This window comes from Odontesthes bonariensis, chromosome 19, assembly GCF_027942865.1.
Source record: "Odontesthes bonariensis isolate fOdoBon6 chromosome 19, fOdoBon6.hap1, whole genome shotgun sequence".
NCBI classification, from domain to species: Eukaryota; Metazoa; Chordata; class Actinopteri; order Atheriniformes; family Atherinopsidae; genus Odontesthes; species Odontesthes bonariensis.
The window spans coordinates 1,693,229-1,711,119 of NC_134524.1; the positions used below are offsets into that span (position 1 = coordinate 1,693,229).

General features: G+C 50.7%; 1 protein-coding gene across 1 annotated transcript; it reads right to left on the reverse strand.

The window, feature by feature from the left end:
• Positions 1-970: 970 nt before the first annotated feature.
• On the reverse strand, positions 971-16,173 carry cnga1b (cyclic nucleotide gated channel subunit alpha 1b). Its single transcript, XM_075451805.1, has 13 exons — positions 16,169-16,173; positions 16,035-16,103; positions 15,367-15,423; positions 15,124-15,267; positions 14,933-15,037; positions 8,171-8,277; positions 7,814-7,988; positions 3,867-4,003; positions 3,577-3,749; positions 2,857-3,135; positions 2,545-2,776; positions 1,256-1,431; positions 971-1,171 (listed from the first exon to the last, which is right to left on the reverse strand). Exons 1-13 carry the CDS (start codon positions 16,171-16,173, stop codon positions 971-973), a joined length of 1,860 nt encoding a protein of 619 aa, XP_075307920.1.
• Positions 16,174-17,891: the final 1,718 nt, after the last annotated feature.

Here is a 17,891-nt window from a genome sequence, read left to right on the forward strand (position 1 = left end):
GTAGCCCCTCCCTCTGCCCAGGTAACTCCCCCTGTAGCTCCTCCCTCTGCCCAGCTAACTCCCCCTGTAGCCCCTCCCTCTGCCCAGGTAACTCCCCCTGTAGCTCCTCCCTCTGCCCAGGTAACTCCCCCTGTAGCCCCTCCCTCTGCCCAGGTAACTCCCCCTGTAGCCCCTCCCTCTGCCCAGGTAACTCCCCCTGTAGCCCCTCCCTCTGCCCAGGTAACTCCCCCTGTAGCCCCTCCCTCTGCCCAGGTAACTCCCCCTGTAGCCCCTCCCTCTGCCCAGGTAACTCCCCCTGTAGCTCCGCCCTCTTCCCAGGTAACTCCCCCTGTAGCCCCTCCCTCTGCCCAGGTAACTCCCCCTGTAGCCCCTCCCTCTGCCCAGGTAACTCCCCCTGTAGCCCCTCCCTCTGCCCAGGTAACTCCCCCTGTAGCTCCGCCCTCTGCCCAGGTATCTCCCCCTGTAGCTCCGCCCTCTTCCCAGGTAACTCCCCCTGTAGCTCCTCCCTCTGCCCTGGTAACTCCCCCTGTAGCCCCTCCCTCTGCCCAGGTAACTCCCCCTGTAGCTCCGCCCTCTTCCCAGGTAACTCCCCCTGTAGCCCCTCCCTCTGCCCAGGTAACTCCCCCTGTAGCCCCTCCCTCTGCCCAGGTAACTCCCCCTGTAGCCCCTCCCTCTGCCCAGGTAACTCCCCCTGTAGCTCCGCCCTCTGCCCAGGTATCTCCCCCTGTAGCTCCGCCCTCTTCCCAGGTAACTCCCCCTGTAGCTCCTCCCTCTGCCCTGGTAACTCCCCCTGTAGCCCCTCCCTCTGCCCAGGTAACTCCCCCTGTAGCTCCGCCCTCTTCCCAGGTAACTCCCCCTGTAGCCCCTCCCTCTGCCCAGGTAACTCCCCCTGTAGCTCCGCCCTCTGCCCAGGTAACTCCCCCCTGTAGCTCCGCCCTCTGCCCAGGTAACTCCCCCTGTAGCCCCGCCCTTATTGGGCGGTCTCGGGCGTGGGAGGGGGCGGGGGCACCAGCTTCTTCTCCAGCCGGGTGACCCGGTGCTTCAGCTTGCTGTGGGTGGCCTCGTGCTCGGCCAGCAGGCGGGCGTACCGCGTCTGCAGGACGTCCAGCGAGCTGGTCATCCGGTCCACCTTCTCCTCTATCTCCTTGGGGTCCGGGCCCTGCGCCGCCACCTGCAGGACGACACGAGTTGTTGCTTTAGTTTCAGCAGGCCGGCTGTTGGCTTACTCACAGCGGGATTGGAACCCAGCGGGTACCTCCAGGTCCAGCAGCCCGTCCTTCATCAGGATCTGCCGCCCCTTCTCCTCCAGCAGCGCTTTGGCATCAGGGTACTCCGTCAGGGCCTCCATCAGGTCGTCTTTGGACAGGCAGAACAGGTCCGAGTATCCGATACTCTTGATGTTGGCCGTCCTCCTGTTTCCTGCCTTACTGCCTGAAATAATGATAAGAAGAAGAACTGCCTTACTGCCTGAAAGAAGAAGAAGAAGTTTCCTGCCTTGCTGCCTAAAGAAGAAGGGCTGTGTTCGAAACCGCATACTTCTCCTACTACTCATACTAACTTTAACTTTTTTTAAGTTCCCGGATGCATACTAGATTCTCCTAAATGTTGGGTATGCATCATGAGGTTACTACTCATACTCAAACTACCCAAGATGCAACGTAACTTGACGTCGCCGATCGTCATTTCCTGTCAAAAGTAGTATGCAGTATGCAGTATGTAGTATGTAGTATGTAGTATGTAGTATGTAGTAGGCGGTTTCGAACACAGCCTTAAGAAGTTTCCTGCCCTACTGCCTAAAGAAGAAGAAGAAGGCTGTGTTCTAAACTACTACATACTTCATACGGCATACTCATTCGATCAGACAGTATGCAGAGCGTTTACCCACAATGCATTTCGCTCCTGCCTGATCCGAAATCAGCCGGCCTGAAGCTAATATCCCTTAAGCTCTAAACTCTGTAAACTTTAGCAACATTTGAAACATTTTCAGGTGAGAAAGTAGTCGTTTAGATCCCCAACATGTTGAAAACCTGACAAAATACCGGCTGTTTACAACTTTGTTCCCACGAATTCGGCGCTACTAAAGCTAGCCGCAGTGAGCAACGCACTTCCTGTTATTTTCACAAAATAAAATACCCGTTGCCTTTTATCATAGGGAAAGCCATTACCATACAATTGGTGCTTTTGTTTTGAAAACAGGAAGTGAACCTACCCTCGTTGTAGCTAGCTTGAAACTGCCGTTTTGACAGGAAATGAGGATCGGCGACGTCACGTTACGTTGCATCTTGGGTAGTTTGAGTATGAGTAGTAACCTCATGATGCAAACCCAACATTTAGGAGAATCTAGTATGCATCCGGGAACTTCTCGCTTACTCAAACTCGCTTAGTAACTCAGAAAGTTAGTAGGAGTAGTAGGAGAAGTATGCGGTTTCGAACACAGCCCATGTCTTCTTCTTCTTCTTCTTCTTCTTCTTCTTCTTCTCTCTGTGGCCGGGTGTTTTCTACAGTAGCCTCTCACCTGCTCCCGGTCATGTGATCAACACCAACCTTTGATAGCCAGGATGCTGATCTCGCCAAAGTAGCTCCCGTCACTGAGGACCACGAACTGCGTGATGCCGTCGTCGGCGACCACGGCGAGCTTCCCCTCCTTGATGATGTACATCTCCCTGCCGATGTCGCCCTTCTTGCAGATGTAGTCTCCCGGGCTGTAGACCTGCGGCTGCAGCTTCAGCACCAGCTCCACCAGCAGGCCGGCCTCGCAGTCAGCAAAGATCCGGACCTGCGGACCAAACACAGCCTGATGGGTGCGTTCCTTCTGTGCACCCAGGGAGTGGGGGTGGCTTTGAGGGGAGTGCTGACCTTCTTCAGGGTGTCCAGGTGCACGTTGATGGCGATCTCGGCCCTCAGTTTGTCCGGCAGGTACTTCAGCACCTCCCGCTCGTCCACCGCCTTCTTGTTGGTCCACAGGAAGTCGAACCACTTGATGACCCGCTTCTCCAGGTCCTTGGTGACCTTTCGGAAGCTCATGTACTGTTTGATGGCGTCGATGCGGGCCTGGAAGTCGGCTCTGGCAGCGTTCATGTTGGTGATCATCGAGCCGACGTTACCGACGATGGTGGCGAAGATCAACACACCGACCTGGAGGAAGGAAGAGGAAGAAGAATGAGAAAGATCGGTGCTGTCAGCTCTCTGAAGCCGTTCCTCCAACGCGCTCCATGTTAAAGTGTATTCAACATACATAAGAAAAAATATGTATGTTGAATTACTTTGATCAATGCTCATTCTCTCAAATAAAAAATAAAAAAGCCTTTTCTGACAGAAGCTTCAGGAGATGTTCTTTTCCTTTGAGGTTTCAGAAACTGAAGCTTTCCTACTACTTGGTGTCTGGTTGTTTTTTGAGCCTTTCTGTGAGGAGTCGCCTCCTTGTTTCAGCGCACGTAAAGGCCTGAACCCACAACTTTCCTTTGGTTCTACAGTTTCATGTCCGGGTGACGCAGTTCAACGTTAAACCTCATGAAACAGAGAGCAGCGTTTCACATGCACCTATGACTAAGACGTGCGACAACAGGCCACACCCACCAGGAAGTCGGTCACCACGAAGATGTACTCCGAGTTCTCCACGGGGGGAGGCGTCTCTCCGATGGTGGTGAGCGTCAGCGTGGACCAGTACATGCTGTAGGCGTACTTCCTAATCAGGCGGCCGAACTCCGGGTCCGCCGGATCGGGATACACGAACCTGTCAGAGCCGAAGCCTGGAACGACACGAGACAATGAGAGGTTACGGACTCGGATCTCTCTTTGTGCCTTGGAATAACTTAATTATGAACTGGAGCTACACAGAATGATCTGATCTGAGCTGAACTACTCACCCATGGCCTTGGAGAAGGAGTAGTAGAGGCAGGCGTTCCAGTGGATGATGATGAGGATGTACATGACGAGGTTGGAGATACGAAGGGCGTTGGGGTAATTTGTTCTGGTCTCTGTCCGCTGGAAGAACTCCATCATTCTGAAGCAGAGGAGGAACCATCATGACACAAATCTGAAGAATAATCTGCAGTTCTTTCACATGAAGCTGTCGAAACCAAGCCCACACACAGCTGCGCACATCTGGGTCTGAAGGTTACCACCGCCTCCTAGTTGCGGAGCCGCTCATGTCGGGGCGAGCCGACAGCTTGGAGTCGACGAAGCCTCTGCTCGAGTCGCCAAGTACAGCAGAGACAGTGACAGACATAAACGCCTAAAGCTGGATTTACAGCCGACTCGTGACGTCAAAATGACGTTTCAGGCCTGGCGCTGGCCTTGAAAAGACGGCGCAGCGCGTTGTCGTGCACCAGTCGAACAAACCGGATGGAACAATGTGAGACCAGACTAGGGTGTCCAACCATCCCTTGAAAAACGGAATCGTCCCGTATTTAGAAACAACAGCACCCGTCCCGTATTGAGCTGAAAGGGACGCACTTTGTCCCGTATTACTGTGAGAGGCTAAAAATAGTCAGTATCATGCCAATGGAAATGAATAACGGGGCTTTATATGAAAATGTACAGTAAACTTGTTCCCAGACCCTGTCCTGCTCTGTGACCAATGAGCTGACAGCATATTCACATCCGAGAATACGCTGTCAGCTCATTGGTCGAGGAGGTACTGTTGCTTACGGAGAAGATGGCGGAAGACAACAAGGCAGCAGCATGGGTGACAGTTAGCAGACACTGCAAGTTCAACATTTTACTCAAGTTAAAATACTGAAGAACTTACTTTTGAAAATACTGAAGTATTCAAAAGTACAAAGTACGTTTTCTAATATCAGTACATTGCTGTATTGTTTTCTGAATGCTTTTACAGAACCATGTAACTCTCTGAAACCACTTAATGTAGACTTTTTGCACCACTCTGCTACAAAATAACAAACTACAGGGCAGCTCTGAGCTAACAGTGCAATAGTACGCGTTCATTCATGAAACAAAGACAGATAATGCCTTATTTAGAGGCTGTATTGTCTCTGCCCTGTTCTCTCCCGTTATATATACGCCGATCTCCTGTCACGCCCAGAGACTCTCATTTTTAGTTTTCATGTTTAGGTTATGCTTTTGTTTTCAGTCCATCTTTAGTTTTTTGTCATGCCTTAGTTTCCCTGCACTCTGTTTATTAGTTCACTCACTTCACCGGTGTTTTTTCCCTCAGCTGCACTCACTCCCCAATCACTCTCACTCCCTATTTAGTTTCCTGCCTCCCCTGTCAGTTTGGCCGGATCTTTGTTGTTTGTCACACTTGAAACCCATGCTAAGATTCCTGCATCCGTGTCCTCCCTAAAAGTCACACCTAACTGACATCTCCAGGGATCTAAATATCTCCCGAAGGACGCCGACTTTCACCAAACTGTTATCGGTGAGTAGATGAACGTATTTTATGCCAGAAATAAGGTCCAGGTTTAAAAAATGAACTTCTCCTTTAAGGAAGATACTTATTTTATTCAGTTAATTTTGTTATTTTGTATTAAAGTGAATTCCTGAATAATAATTTGTTTTTCATGTGTTCATGTCACTCAAAAAATATGCATCAATTCAGTTCAATAATTCAATTCAGGGGCTAAAAAATTCACCAGGCCCAGAAAGGGGAAGGCAATCGGGTCGTCCGGCCCTTCTAATGAGGTGTCCCTTATTTATTTTTCAGGGAGTTGGCAACCCTAGACCAGACTCAGTCAGGAGGTGCGTTTGTACAGGGAGCTGTACAAAACTGCAGTGAAACAGCACAGGGACCAACGTAAACTCCCAAAACTGGTGGACAGAGATTGGCAGAACTTTGGGGAAAGAGGGAGAGTTCTGTAAGAATGTGTGGAAGAAGCTACGGGACAGATACGTGAAGGCAAAGAAGAGGGCAGAGACTCCCAGTGGGGATGCCGGGGGCTTCAGACCTTCACCTCTATGGACTGAATCGTCTTGGCTCACGACCTTCGTGAAACACAGAAATACAGGAAGCATTTCATCTTCCAGATACTGCAGCAGCATCATTGATGACAGTGTTCCTGCTCTTCATTGTTTTCTTCTCCAGTTTCCTGGTTGTAGAGTAGCGGTAACCTTCACGTAGTAGTGACACCTCTGTGACGAAGAAGATTGCAACTACTGGCGCAACGACTTGCGCCGCTATATATAGCCGGCACGAAATCGTGACGTCATCAACACCGCTCGCGCTCGCCGACGCGGTAACCATGCTAGAAGGATAGATAGATAGATAGATAGATAGATAGATAGTAGGGCTGTGACTCGATTCAAATTTTTAATCGAGTTAACTACAGGCTTTGAAATTAATTAATCGCATTTTAATCGCATATACTTTATCCTTTAGAAAATTAACATTTTCAACAATATTTCAACAAACACAGAACATATCCCTATTTGAAATCTGAATGTAGCATGCATGAAAAGACAGTATATAGAATCTTGGATGTTAAGCTGCGTTGGGCCCCCGTTAGCTTCCACGCTAGCTGCTACATGTTTAGCGTTGAGGTGATATTTGAGGCTTCATACGCTGCGGTGATACGCGAATTCCTTGTTGCATAATCTGCACACAACCACGCTCTTGTCAACGCTTCCATCCGTCTGGATTTAAAAAAAAAAAAAAATTATAGTGAGCGATTAAAATGCATTATTTTTTTTAACGCCCTAATATGTGTGTAGTTAATTAATCGAAATTAACGCGCTAAAGTCCCAGCCCTAATAGATAGATAGATAGATGGATAAAAAAAGATGGTGCAATAATATCGCATACCGCGATATTGAGCCGCCCTGACTCAGGGGGAATTCCTCAACCGCGACATCCCTAGTTAACATCGGGCTAACATAAGGCTAACATCAGGCTAACATCAGACTAACACCAGGCAAACACCAGGCAAACACCAGGCTAACATCAGGCTAACATCAGACTAACATCAGGCAAACACCAGGCTAACATTAGGCTAACATTAGGCTAACATCAGGCTAACATTAGGCTAACATCAGGCTAACATCGGGCAAACATCAGGCTAACATTAGGCTAACATCAGGCTAACATCGGGCTAACATCGGGCTAACATCGGGCTAACATCAGGCTAACATCAGGCTATCATCAGGCTAACATCAGGCTAACATCGGGCTAACATCGGGCTAACATCAGGCTAACATCAGGCTAACATCAGGCTAACATCGGGCTAACATCAGGCTAACATCAGGCTATCATCAGGCTAACATCGGGCTAACATCGGGCTAACATCAGGCTAACATCAGACTAACACCAGGCAAACACCAGGCAAACACCAGGCTAACACCAGGCAAACACCAGGCTAACATCAGGCTATCATCAGGCTTCTTCTCTGCACAGTGAAGTCTGTGAATGGAACTCTGGATCGTGGCGCTGGACAAAGGTTTCCCACAGTAATCCCTCATCCGTGTGCTTCTATCAGCTGCTGATGAATGAGGGTTCTGGATGCAGCGCCGTCTGAGGGGTCAGAGGTCACGGGGGTCCAGCTTAGGCTCGCTCCCTCGTCCTTTACACTGAAACTCCTCCGATTCCCTGAATGCTCTAATGATATTCTACTCTGCAGAGGGAGAAATATGCAGATCCCTTCCAACCTTTCTCTGAGGAACATTGTTTTAAACACAAACCGGAGATCCTCTGAGCATCTCTGCTCCTCAGAGCCTGTCATGGAGGTCATGGGTACAAACACATGTTGACATCAGCTGTTTGAAATAACTTTTGGCGGGCACCACCTTATGAAAAACGATGCTTTGTAATCCTCTCACCGGTGAACCAAAGGGATGGAAACGATAGGTTAGCTTCGCATACCTGTTGAACCTGAAGAGTTTGTTGAGGCGGATCTCAGGGAAGGTGACACCAAAAACGAAGAAAAACAAGTCGGTGGGAATCATGGAGATCATGTCCAGTTTGAACTGGAAGCTCATTAAGTACCGCTCACGGAGCTTCTTCTCATCCTTGACCAGCAGTCCCTGCTCCAGGTAACCTGCAAACACACCAACATGATCACAACCGGCACCTGTGTGTAAAGGCCAGAAACCACCGGTGGTGCACTGGTTTGCATCATGTGATGGAAAACTATGTCAGCGTCTGATTTTTGACTGGTGTCATCTGGCCCTGACGTTCACATGAGTGTGTACACCTATGTGTGTCAGTGTATCTACAGACCGGTCCTGGTTCTGAAGATCATGTCCAAAATATAGACCATATCAGAGGCGAAGTCGATGAAGAACCAGTAGTACAAATAGTCGGTCTGCAGCTCCTCAAAACACGCCCTGAAAGACACGGAAAAAATGTTACTTTAAAAGCAGCTTTAACTGTAAATTCAGTCTTCTGTGAGGACCCGACCCAAAGACCCAACTGGCACACAGGGACCAGACCCAAAGACCCAACTGGCACACAGGGACCAGACCCAAAAACCCAACTGGCACACAGGGACCAGACCCAAAAACCCAACTGGCACACAGGGACCAGACCCAAAAACCCAACCGGCACACAGGGACCAGACCAAACCCAACCGGCACACAGGTACCAGACCCAAAAACACAACTGGCACACAGGGACCAGACCCAACCCAACTGGCACATAGGTACCAGACCCAAAAACACAACTGGTACACAGGTACCAGACCCAAAAACACAACTGGCACACAGGTACCAGACCCAACCCAATCCAACTGGCACACAGGAACCAGACCCAAAAACCCAACTGGCACACAGGGACCAGACCCAAAAACCCAACTGGCACACAGGGACCAGACCCAAAAACCCAACTGGCACACAGGGACCAGACCCAAAAACCCAACTGGCACACAGGGCCCAGACCCAAAAAGCCAACTGGCACACAGGTACCAGACCCAACCCAACTGGCACACAGGGACCAGACCCAAAAACCCAACTGGCACACAGGGACCAGACCCTAAAACACAACTGGCACACAGGTACCAGACCCAACCCAACTGGCACACAGGGACCAGACCCAAAAACACAACTGGCACACAGGGACCAGACCCTAAAACACAACTGGCACACAGGTACCAGACCCAACCCAATCCAACTGGCACACAGGGACCCGACCCAAAAACCCAACTGGCGCACAGGGACCAGACCCAACCCAATCCAACTGGCACACAGGGACCCGACCCAAAAACCCAACTGGCACACAGGGACCCGACCCAAAAACCCAACTGGCACACAGGGACCCGACCCAAAAACCCAACTGGCACACAGGGACCCGACCCAAAAACCCAACTGGCACACAGGGACCAGACCCAAAAACCCAACTGGCACACAGGGACCAGACCCAAAAACCCAACTGGCACACAGGTACCAGACCCAAAAACCCAACTGGCACACAGGGACCAGACCCAAAGACCCAACTGGCACACAGGGACCAGACCCAAAAACACAACTGGCACACAGGGACCAGACCCAACCCAACTGGCACATAGGTACCAGACCCAAAAACACAACTGGTACACAGGTACCAGACCCAAAAACACAACTGGCACACAGGTACCAGACCCAACCCAATCCAACTGGCACACAGGGACCAGACCCAAAAACTCAACTGGCACACAGGGACCAGACCCAAAAACCCAACTGGCACACAGGGACCAGACCCAAAAACCCAACTGGCACACAGGGACCAGACCCAAAAACCCAACTGGCACACAGGGCCCAGACCCAAAAACCCAACTGGCACACAGGGACCAGACCCAACCCAACTGGCACACAGGGACCAGACCCAAAAACACAACTGGCACACAGGGACCAGACCCTAAAACACAACTGGCACACAGGTACCAGACCCAACCCAATCCAACTGGCACACAGGTACCAGACCCAAAAACACAACTGGCACACAGGTACCAGACCCTAAAACACAACTGGCACACAGGGACCAGACCCTAAAACACAACTGGCACACAGGTACCAGACCCAACCCAATCCAACTGGCACACAGGGACCCGACCCAAAAACCCAACTGGCGCACAGGGACCAGACCCAACCCAATCCAACTGGCACACAGGGACCCGACCCAAAAACCCAACTGGCACACAGGGACCCGACCCAAAAACCCAACTGGCACACAGGGACCCGACCCAAAAACCCAACTGGCACACAGGGACCCGACCCAAAAACCCAACTGGCACACAGGGACCAGACCCAAAAACCCAACTGGCACACAGGGACCAGACCCAAAAACCCAACTGGCACACAGGTACCAGACCCAAAAACCCAACTGGCACACAGGGACCAGACCCAAAAACCCAACTGGCACACAGGTACCAGACCCAAAAACCCAACTGGCACACAGGTACCAGACCCAACCCAACTGGCACACAGGTACCATACCCAACCCAATCCAACTGGCACACAGGGACCCGACCCAAAGACCCAACTGGCACACAGGGACCCGACCCAAAAACCCAACTGGCACACAGGTACCAGACCCAACCCATACCCAACTGGTACACAGGGACCAGACCCAACCCAACTGGCACACAGGGACCAGACCCAACCCAACTGGCACACAGGGACCAGACCCAACCCAACTGGCACACAGGGACCAGACCCAACCCAACTGGCGCACAGGGACCAGACCCAACCCAACTGGCGCACAGGGACCAGACCCATACCAACTGGCACACAGGGACCAGACCCATACCAACTGGCACACAGGGACCAGACCCATACCAACTGTCACACAGGGACCAGACCTATACCAACTGTCACACAGGGACCAGACCCATACCAACTGTCACACAGGGACCAGACCTATACCAACTGGCACACAGGGACCAGACCCATACCAACTGGCACACAGGGACCAGACCCATACCAACTGGCACACAGGGACCAGACCCATACCAACTGGCACACAAGGACCAGACCCAAAAACCCAACTGGCACACAGGTACCAGACCCAACCCAATCCAACTGGCACACAGGTACAGGACCCAACCCAATCCAACTGGCACACAGGTACAGGACCCAACCCAATCCAACTGGCACACAGGGACGAGACCCATACCAACTGGCACACAGGGACCAGACCCAAAAACCCAACTGGCACACAGGTACCAGACCCAACCCAACTGGCATACAGGTACCAGACCCAACCCAATCCAACTGGCAAACAGGGACCAGACCCAACCCAACTGGCACACAGGGACCAGACCCAAAAACCCAACTGGCACACAGGGACCCGACCCAAAAACCCAACTGGCGCACAGGGACCAGACCCAAAAACCCAACTGGCACACAGGTACCAGACCTAACCCAACTGGCACACAGGTACCATACCCAACCCAATCCAACTGGCACACAGGGACCCGACCCAAAAACCCAACTGGCACACAGGGACCAGACCCCAACTGGCACACAGGGACCCGACCCAAAAACCCAACTGGCACACAGGGACCAGACCCCAACTGGCACACAGGGACCAGACCCAACCCAACCCAACTGGTACACAGGGACCAGACCCAACCCAACCCAACTGGCACACAGGGACCAGACCCGACCCAACCCAACTGGTACACAGGGACCAGACCCAACCCAACCCAACTGGTACACATGGACCAGACCCAACCCAACCCAACTGGTACACAGGGACCAGACCCAACCCAACCCAACTGGCACACAGGGACCATACCCAACTCAACTGGCGCACAGGGACCAGACCCAACCCAACTGGCGCACAGGGACCAGACCCAACCCAACTGGCACACAGGGACCAGACCTATACCAACTGGCACACAGGGACCAGACCCATACCAACTGGCGCACAGGGACCAGACCCATACCAACTGGCGCACAGGGACCAGACCCATACCAACTGGCGCACAGGGACCAGACCCATACCAACTGGCGCACAGGGACCAGACCCAACCCAACTGGCACACAGGGACCAGACCTATACCAACTGGCACACAGGGACCAGACCTATACCAACTGGCACACAGGGACCAGACCCATACCAACTGTCACACAGGGACCAGACCTATACCAACTGGCACACAGGGACCAGACCCATACCAACTGGCACACAGGGACCAGACCCATACCAACTGGCACACAGGGACCAGACCCATACCAACTGGCACACAGGGACCAGACCCATACCAACTGGCACACAGGGACCAGACCCATACCAACTGGCACACAAGGACCAGACCCAAAAACCCAACTGGCACACAGGTACCAGACCCAACCCAATCCAACTGGCACACAGGTACAGGACCCAACCCAATCCAACTGGCACACAGGGACGAGACCCATACCAACTGGCACACAGGGACCAGACCCAAAAACCCAACTGGCACACAGGTACCAGACCCAACCCAACTGGCATACAGGTACCAGACCCAACCCAATCCAACTGGCAAACAGGGACCAGACCCAACCCAACTGGCACACAGGGACCAGACCCAAAAACCCAACTGGCACACAGGGACCCGACCCAAAAACCCAACTGGCGCACAGGTACCAGACCTAACCCAACTGGCACACAGGTACCATACCCAACCCAATCCAACTGGCACACAGGGACCCGACCCAAAAACCCAACTGGCACACAGGGACCAGACCCCAACTGGCACACAGGGACCCGACCCAAAAACCCAACTGGCACACAGGGACCAGACCCCAACTGGCACACAGGGACCAGACCCAACCCAACCCAACTGGTACACAGGGACCAGACCCAACCCAACCCAACTGGCACACAGGGACCAGACCCGACCCAACCCAACTGGTACACAGGGACCAGACCCAACCCAACCCAACTGGTACACATGGACCAGACCCAACCCAACCCAACTGGTACACAGGGACCAGACCCAACCCAACCCAACTGGCACACAGGGACCATACCCAACTCAACTGGCGCACAGGGACCAGACCCAACCCAACTGGCGCACAGGGACCAGACCCAACCCAACTGGCACACAGGGACCAGACCTATACCAACTGGCACACAGGGACCAGACCCATACCAACTGGCGCACAGGGACCAGACCCATACCAACTGGCGCACAGGGACCAGACCCATACCAACTGGCGCACAGGGACCAGACCCATACCAACTGGCGCACAGGGACCAGACCCAACCCAACTGGCACACAGGGACCAGACCTATACCAACTGGCACACAGGGACCAGACCCATACCAACTGGCACACAGGGACCAGACCCATACCAACTGGCACACAGGGACCAGACCCAACCCAACCCAACTGGTACACAGGGACCAGACCCAACCCAACTGGCACACAGGGACCAGACCCAACCCAACTGGTACACAGGGACCAGACCCAACCCAACCCAACTGGCACACAGGGACCAGACCCGACCCAACCCAACTGGTACACAGGGACCAGACCCAACCCAACCCAACTGGTACACATGGACCAGACCCAACCCAACCCAACTGGTACACAGGGACCAGACCCAACCCAACCCAACTGGCACACAGGGACCAGACCCATACCAACTGGCACACAGGGACCAGACCCAACCCAACCCAACTGGCACACAGGGACCAGACCCATACCAACTGGCACACAGGGACCAGACCCAACCCAACTGGCACACAGGGACCAGACCCATACCAACTGGCACACAGGGACCAAGAACTGACAGAGAGACACTATATCCTCCAAAACATGGCTCCACAGACATTACTGCTGCTGTGGGGACTGAGCTCTCTGGGATTCCTGAACTGATTTCCATTGCTGAGATATTTGGGGTAAAGAGTCTGAACCTCACTGACATTGTTGGACCCAAACAATGTGTGACATTGCAGGAAATATTCCTGGCATTAAGAAATACTAATTAGTTTATAATTGTGAGGAAAAGACTCCCTGAAAAGATGGATACAAAGTTAAGTTAAGTTAAGTTCAAGCCAAGCCTCGATTAGTCATTGGTCTGCCACTGGAGGGCTGCTGATAATGAAGGAACCTCCAACCTGTAGTCCCTGGATAATAGTTACCAATTCATGGCAGGGCAGTGAACTTGTCAGGTAGCCCATTGACACGTGTGGTACTTTTGGAAAATGAAACCTGGCGGCCGGCAAGCAGTAAGGACCTGGACCTCGCTGAGAGGTTGTGACCAAACCTTTCAGGGCCATACCCTGCCTCTCCTGATGGGCCCCAACACCTGATGGGCCCTAACACCAACACCTGATGGTCCTTAACACCAACACCTGATGGTCCTTAACACCAACACCTGATGGGCCCTAACACCAACACCTGATGGTCCTTAACACCAACACCTGATGGGCCCTAACACCAACACCTGATGGGCCCTAACACCAACACCTGATGGGCCCTAACACCAACACCTGATGGGCCATAACACCAACACCTGATGGGCCCTAACACCAACACCTGATGGGTCCTAACACCTGATGGGTCCTAACACCTGATGGGCCCTAACACCAACACCTGATGGGTCCTAACACCTGATGGGCCCTAACACCTGATGGTCCTTAACACCAACACCTGATGGGCCATAACACCAACATCTGATGGGCCCTAACACCAACACCTGATGGGTCCTAACACCTGATGGGCCCTAACACCTGATGGGCCCCAACACCTGATGGGCCCCAACACCTGATGGGCCCTAACACCTGATGGGCCCCAACACCTGATGGGCCCCAACACCTGATGGGCCCCAACACCTGATGGGCCCCAACACCTGATGGGTCCTAACACCGGCCCCTCACTGACGGAGTGAAGTAGGGGTGGCCTAATAGATCGATACCAAGGTTGGTACGGGTAACTTAGTACGATGGGATCAATAACTCAGGGTTAGAACCAAAACGGGACCAAATGGAACATTTTCTTTGACCAAAGACGACTGGGAAAAAGCACCACAGGAAGCAGTCATGTGCACGTTGTTGTTCATGTGTTGGTGTTACCTGGCTATGATCAGGGTCCAGTTGTACATGACAGGGATGGTTATGATAGCGAGCCAGTAGTAGTATGTGTTTCCTGCCGGATCGATCACTGTGATCTCCTTAGCTCTGCACACACACACACACACACACAATGAGCTGATTAAACTCTTTATCCCGGCTCAGAATAATTCACATCCCACGCCTGAACTCACGCCTCCTCTTTGGCCTTCTTCTCTTTTTCCAGTTTTTCTTTCTCTTTCTGTTTCTCCTTCTCTTTCTCCTCTTTCTCTTTTTGTTTCTCCTCTTTCTCCTTCTGCTTCTTCTCCTTCCTCTCCTTCTTCTCCTGCTTTTCTTTCCTGGGGAGACAAAACCCAGCAAAATGATCTCTGAGAGGAATCAGTTCGATCCCAGAGGATTTAAACAGAAAAACAGTGGAAAAGAGGCGCCAAACATACTCCTTCTGCTCTTTTTTCTCCTTCTTCTCTTTCTTCTTCTTCTTCTTCTTTTCCTCCCTGGGAGAAAACATAAACACACATTGAAGCCACGAACTCAGTTGATAACGTTTATGATCTGGTTGAACCATCCCACTCCCCAGATGTGGTTACAGATGCCTGCAGTAACACACTGGAAAAAATGCCCCTCCAAAAATAAGTAAAAAAAACAACAAATAAAAGACGTTTTTGCTTGAAATAAGCAAAAAAATCTGCCAATGGAACTAGTGAAAATCGGCTTGTCAAGATTTCTTGAAATAAGATGTGATATTTAGGACTTTTGAGATAAAAGTGATCTTGAAATTAGCTTAAAAACCACTTCAAATGTAAAAAAAAAAGCTTGTTTCATATGATATGTGACTCAAAACAATTTGTTTTCAAGACTTTTTCATTTAACAAGATATTCCAGATGTATTGTCTTCAAACAAGTCCCTATATCTGGCTGAAATGGTGCTTGTTAGGCAGTTGTGTCTGATATTAAGTGTAATGAGATATTTTGACTAGAAATGAGACAAATATACTTGGTCAGACTTTGATTTTTTCCAGTGCAGATGAAACGCCTGCTTCACGTACGGTCGACGTGGTTTTGTGTTCGACATGGTTTTGTGTGTGTGTGTGTGTGTGCGTCTTACTCCTCTTCCTCATTGTTGTTGCTGTTATTGACGTTAAACAGAGCCCCTGGTCCTGCTCTTTGAGTCCGTCTGCAACAAACAAGCAGAAGATGAGCTAAACTTCACCACCTCACGACCACCAATTACCCACAGACCCCATTTCAATGAGTCCTACTTTTGGGCCTTAAGGCTGATTTATGATCGCTCTCCGTCTCTTGCGTGTGGCGGCCAACATTCGAGGAGGCGGAGACTCGCGGAGACCGCAAGGTCTGTGATTGGTCGGCTAACAGCATCATTTCCGGAATCACTTTCCCGGTTTAGCTCCTTCCTCTCAGAACAACAACGCCGCCATCTTTGAAAGAGTTTACTGTGTGCCGGGCAACATTTGGTCAAAATTATTTGCGTTTCAACATCAACAAGCTCCAACTCCAACAACAGTCTTTCTCTCTCGGTCGCCATCGTTCACTGCGAGGAGGAACGGAGCCGAAAGGTGAACAACCAATCAACGACTTTCACCATAGACCTCGCCAGATTGGGTCGTTTAGCGTAGCGCCGCCTGCTGATCGGGAGGTGAACTGCCTTGGATATCCGACAGCCCGACGGAGAACTTTGAAAGGTTTAAAGCCTCTGCGTGACCACGGAGTCGGATTGACGGATAGCGACGGAGAAGCATACCGAGGCCTTTAAGCTAAGTTAAGGCAGCACATGGTTAAAGTCCAGGCTCAAAGAACATCTTTACATTTCGAGCTGATGAACTGAGGTAAGATCTTCCCACAATATACTGGATGACTGTGAACATCGCAGATTGGCTGTTTCACATCTCTGCAATGCGATTAAATAGATAAATATTCCAGGGCTGGGCAACGAGTAAAAGGTTTAATCTAATTAATCACACGATTTCCCTGATTAATCACGATTAATCGCATTTGTACGCAGAATCCAAAAATGAATCCAAAAGTAGCGTATAGCTTTTAGCATTTAGCTTTATTTTAAATGTGCTGCCATATGAATGAAAGTGCCATAACATTTGTTGTGCAAACACACTTTTAACATCAGCATCTTTCTGTAGTTTTTATGTAGAAGCCTCGCTCCACTGTCTGTTTCCTTGAATGACTTGCTGCTATCAGTTGTGTGTTTTGCCTTTAAGTGATATTTTAGACTGGAACTACTACGCTGAGAAGACAATTCAACTTGGCTGTGTTTACAGATGACTTTGGTTCTGTCGACTCCGCCGTCTGGAAGAACTTTAAACAAAATAAAAGCCTGTGAGCAGAAGACTTTTACAAAATAAAAGCCTGTGAGCATTTGGCTTTTACAAAATAAAAGGCTGATTTTTTATTTTTTTTATTTAAATTTAAAAATAAATAAATAAATAAATAAATAAAACCTGCGTCTGCGCGATAAAATATTTACCGGCATTAAAAAATTAACAAGTTAACGCGACAATAACGAGTTAACTCGCCCAGCCCTAATATATATATATATATATATATATATATATATATATATATATATATATATATATAAATTTTTTTAAATAATTTTTTGGGGCTTTTATGCCTTTAATTGACAACAGATTGTATGTCCTACGACTTAAGCCAGCCCACGGACCACATGCAGGTAACACACATGGAGGCTAACATCAACGAGCTAACACAAACCGCGGGGCAGATTTATGAGCGTCAGACAAACATTTTTGTCTTTTGGCTGAATCACTTGGTTGTCCTGGCGGCCCCTCCGCTGACCGCGGGCTGATGTCAGAGGACACTCGTTATGTTCCACTGTCAGTTTCTTTTGGACGCCACTCTTGGAATCGTTAAGTTTGATCTGGCTCTTGATGTAACCAACATCTTTGCAGAGTCACGCGTGTTGGAAATG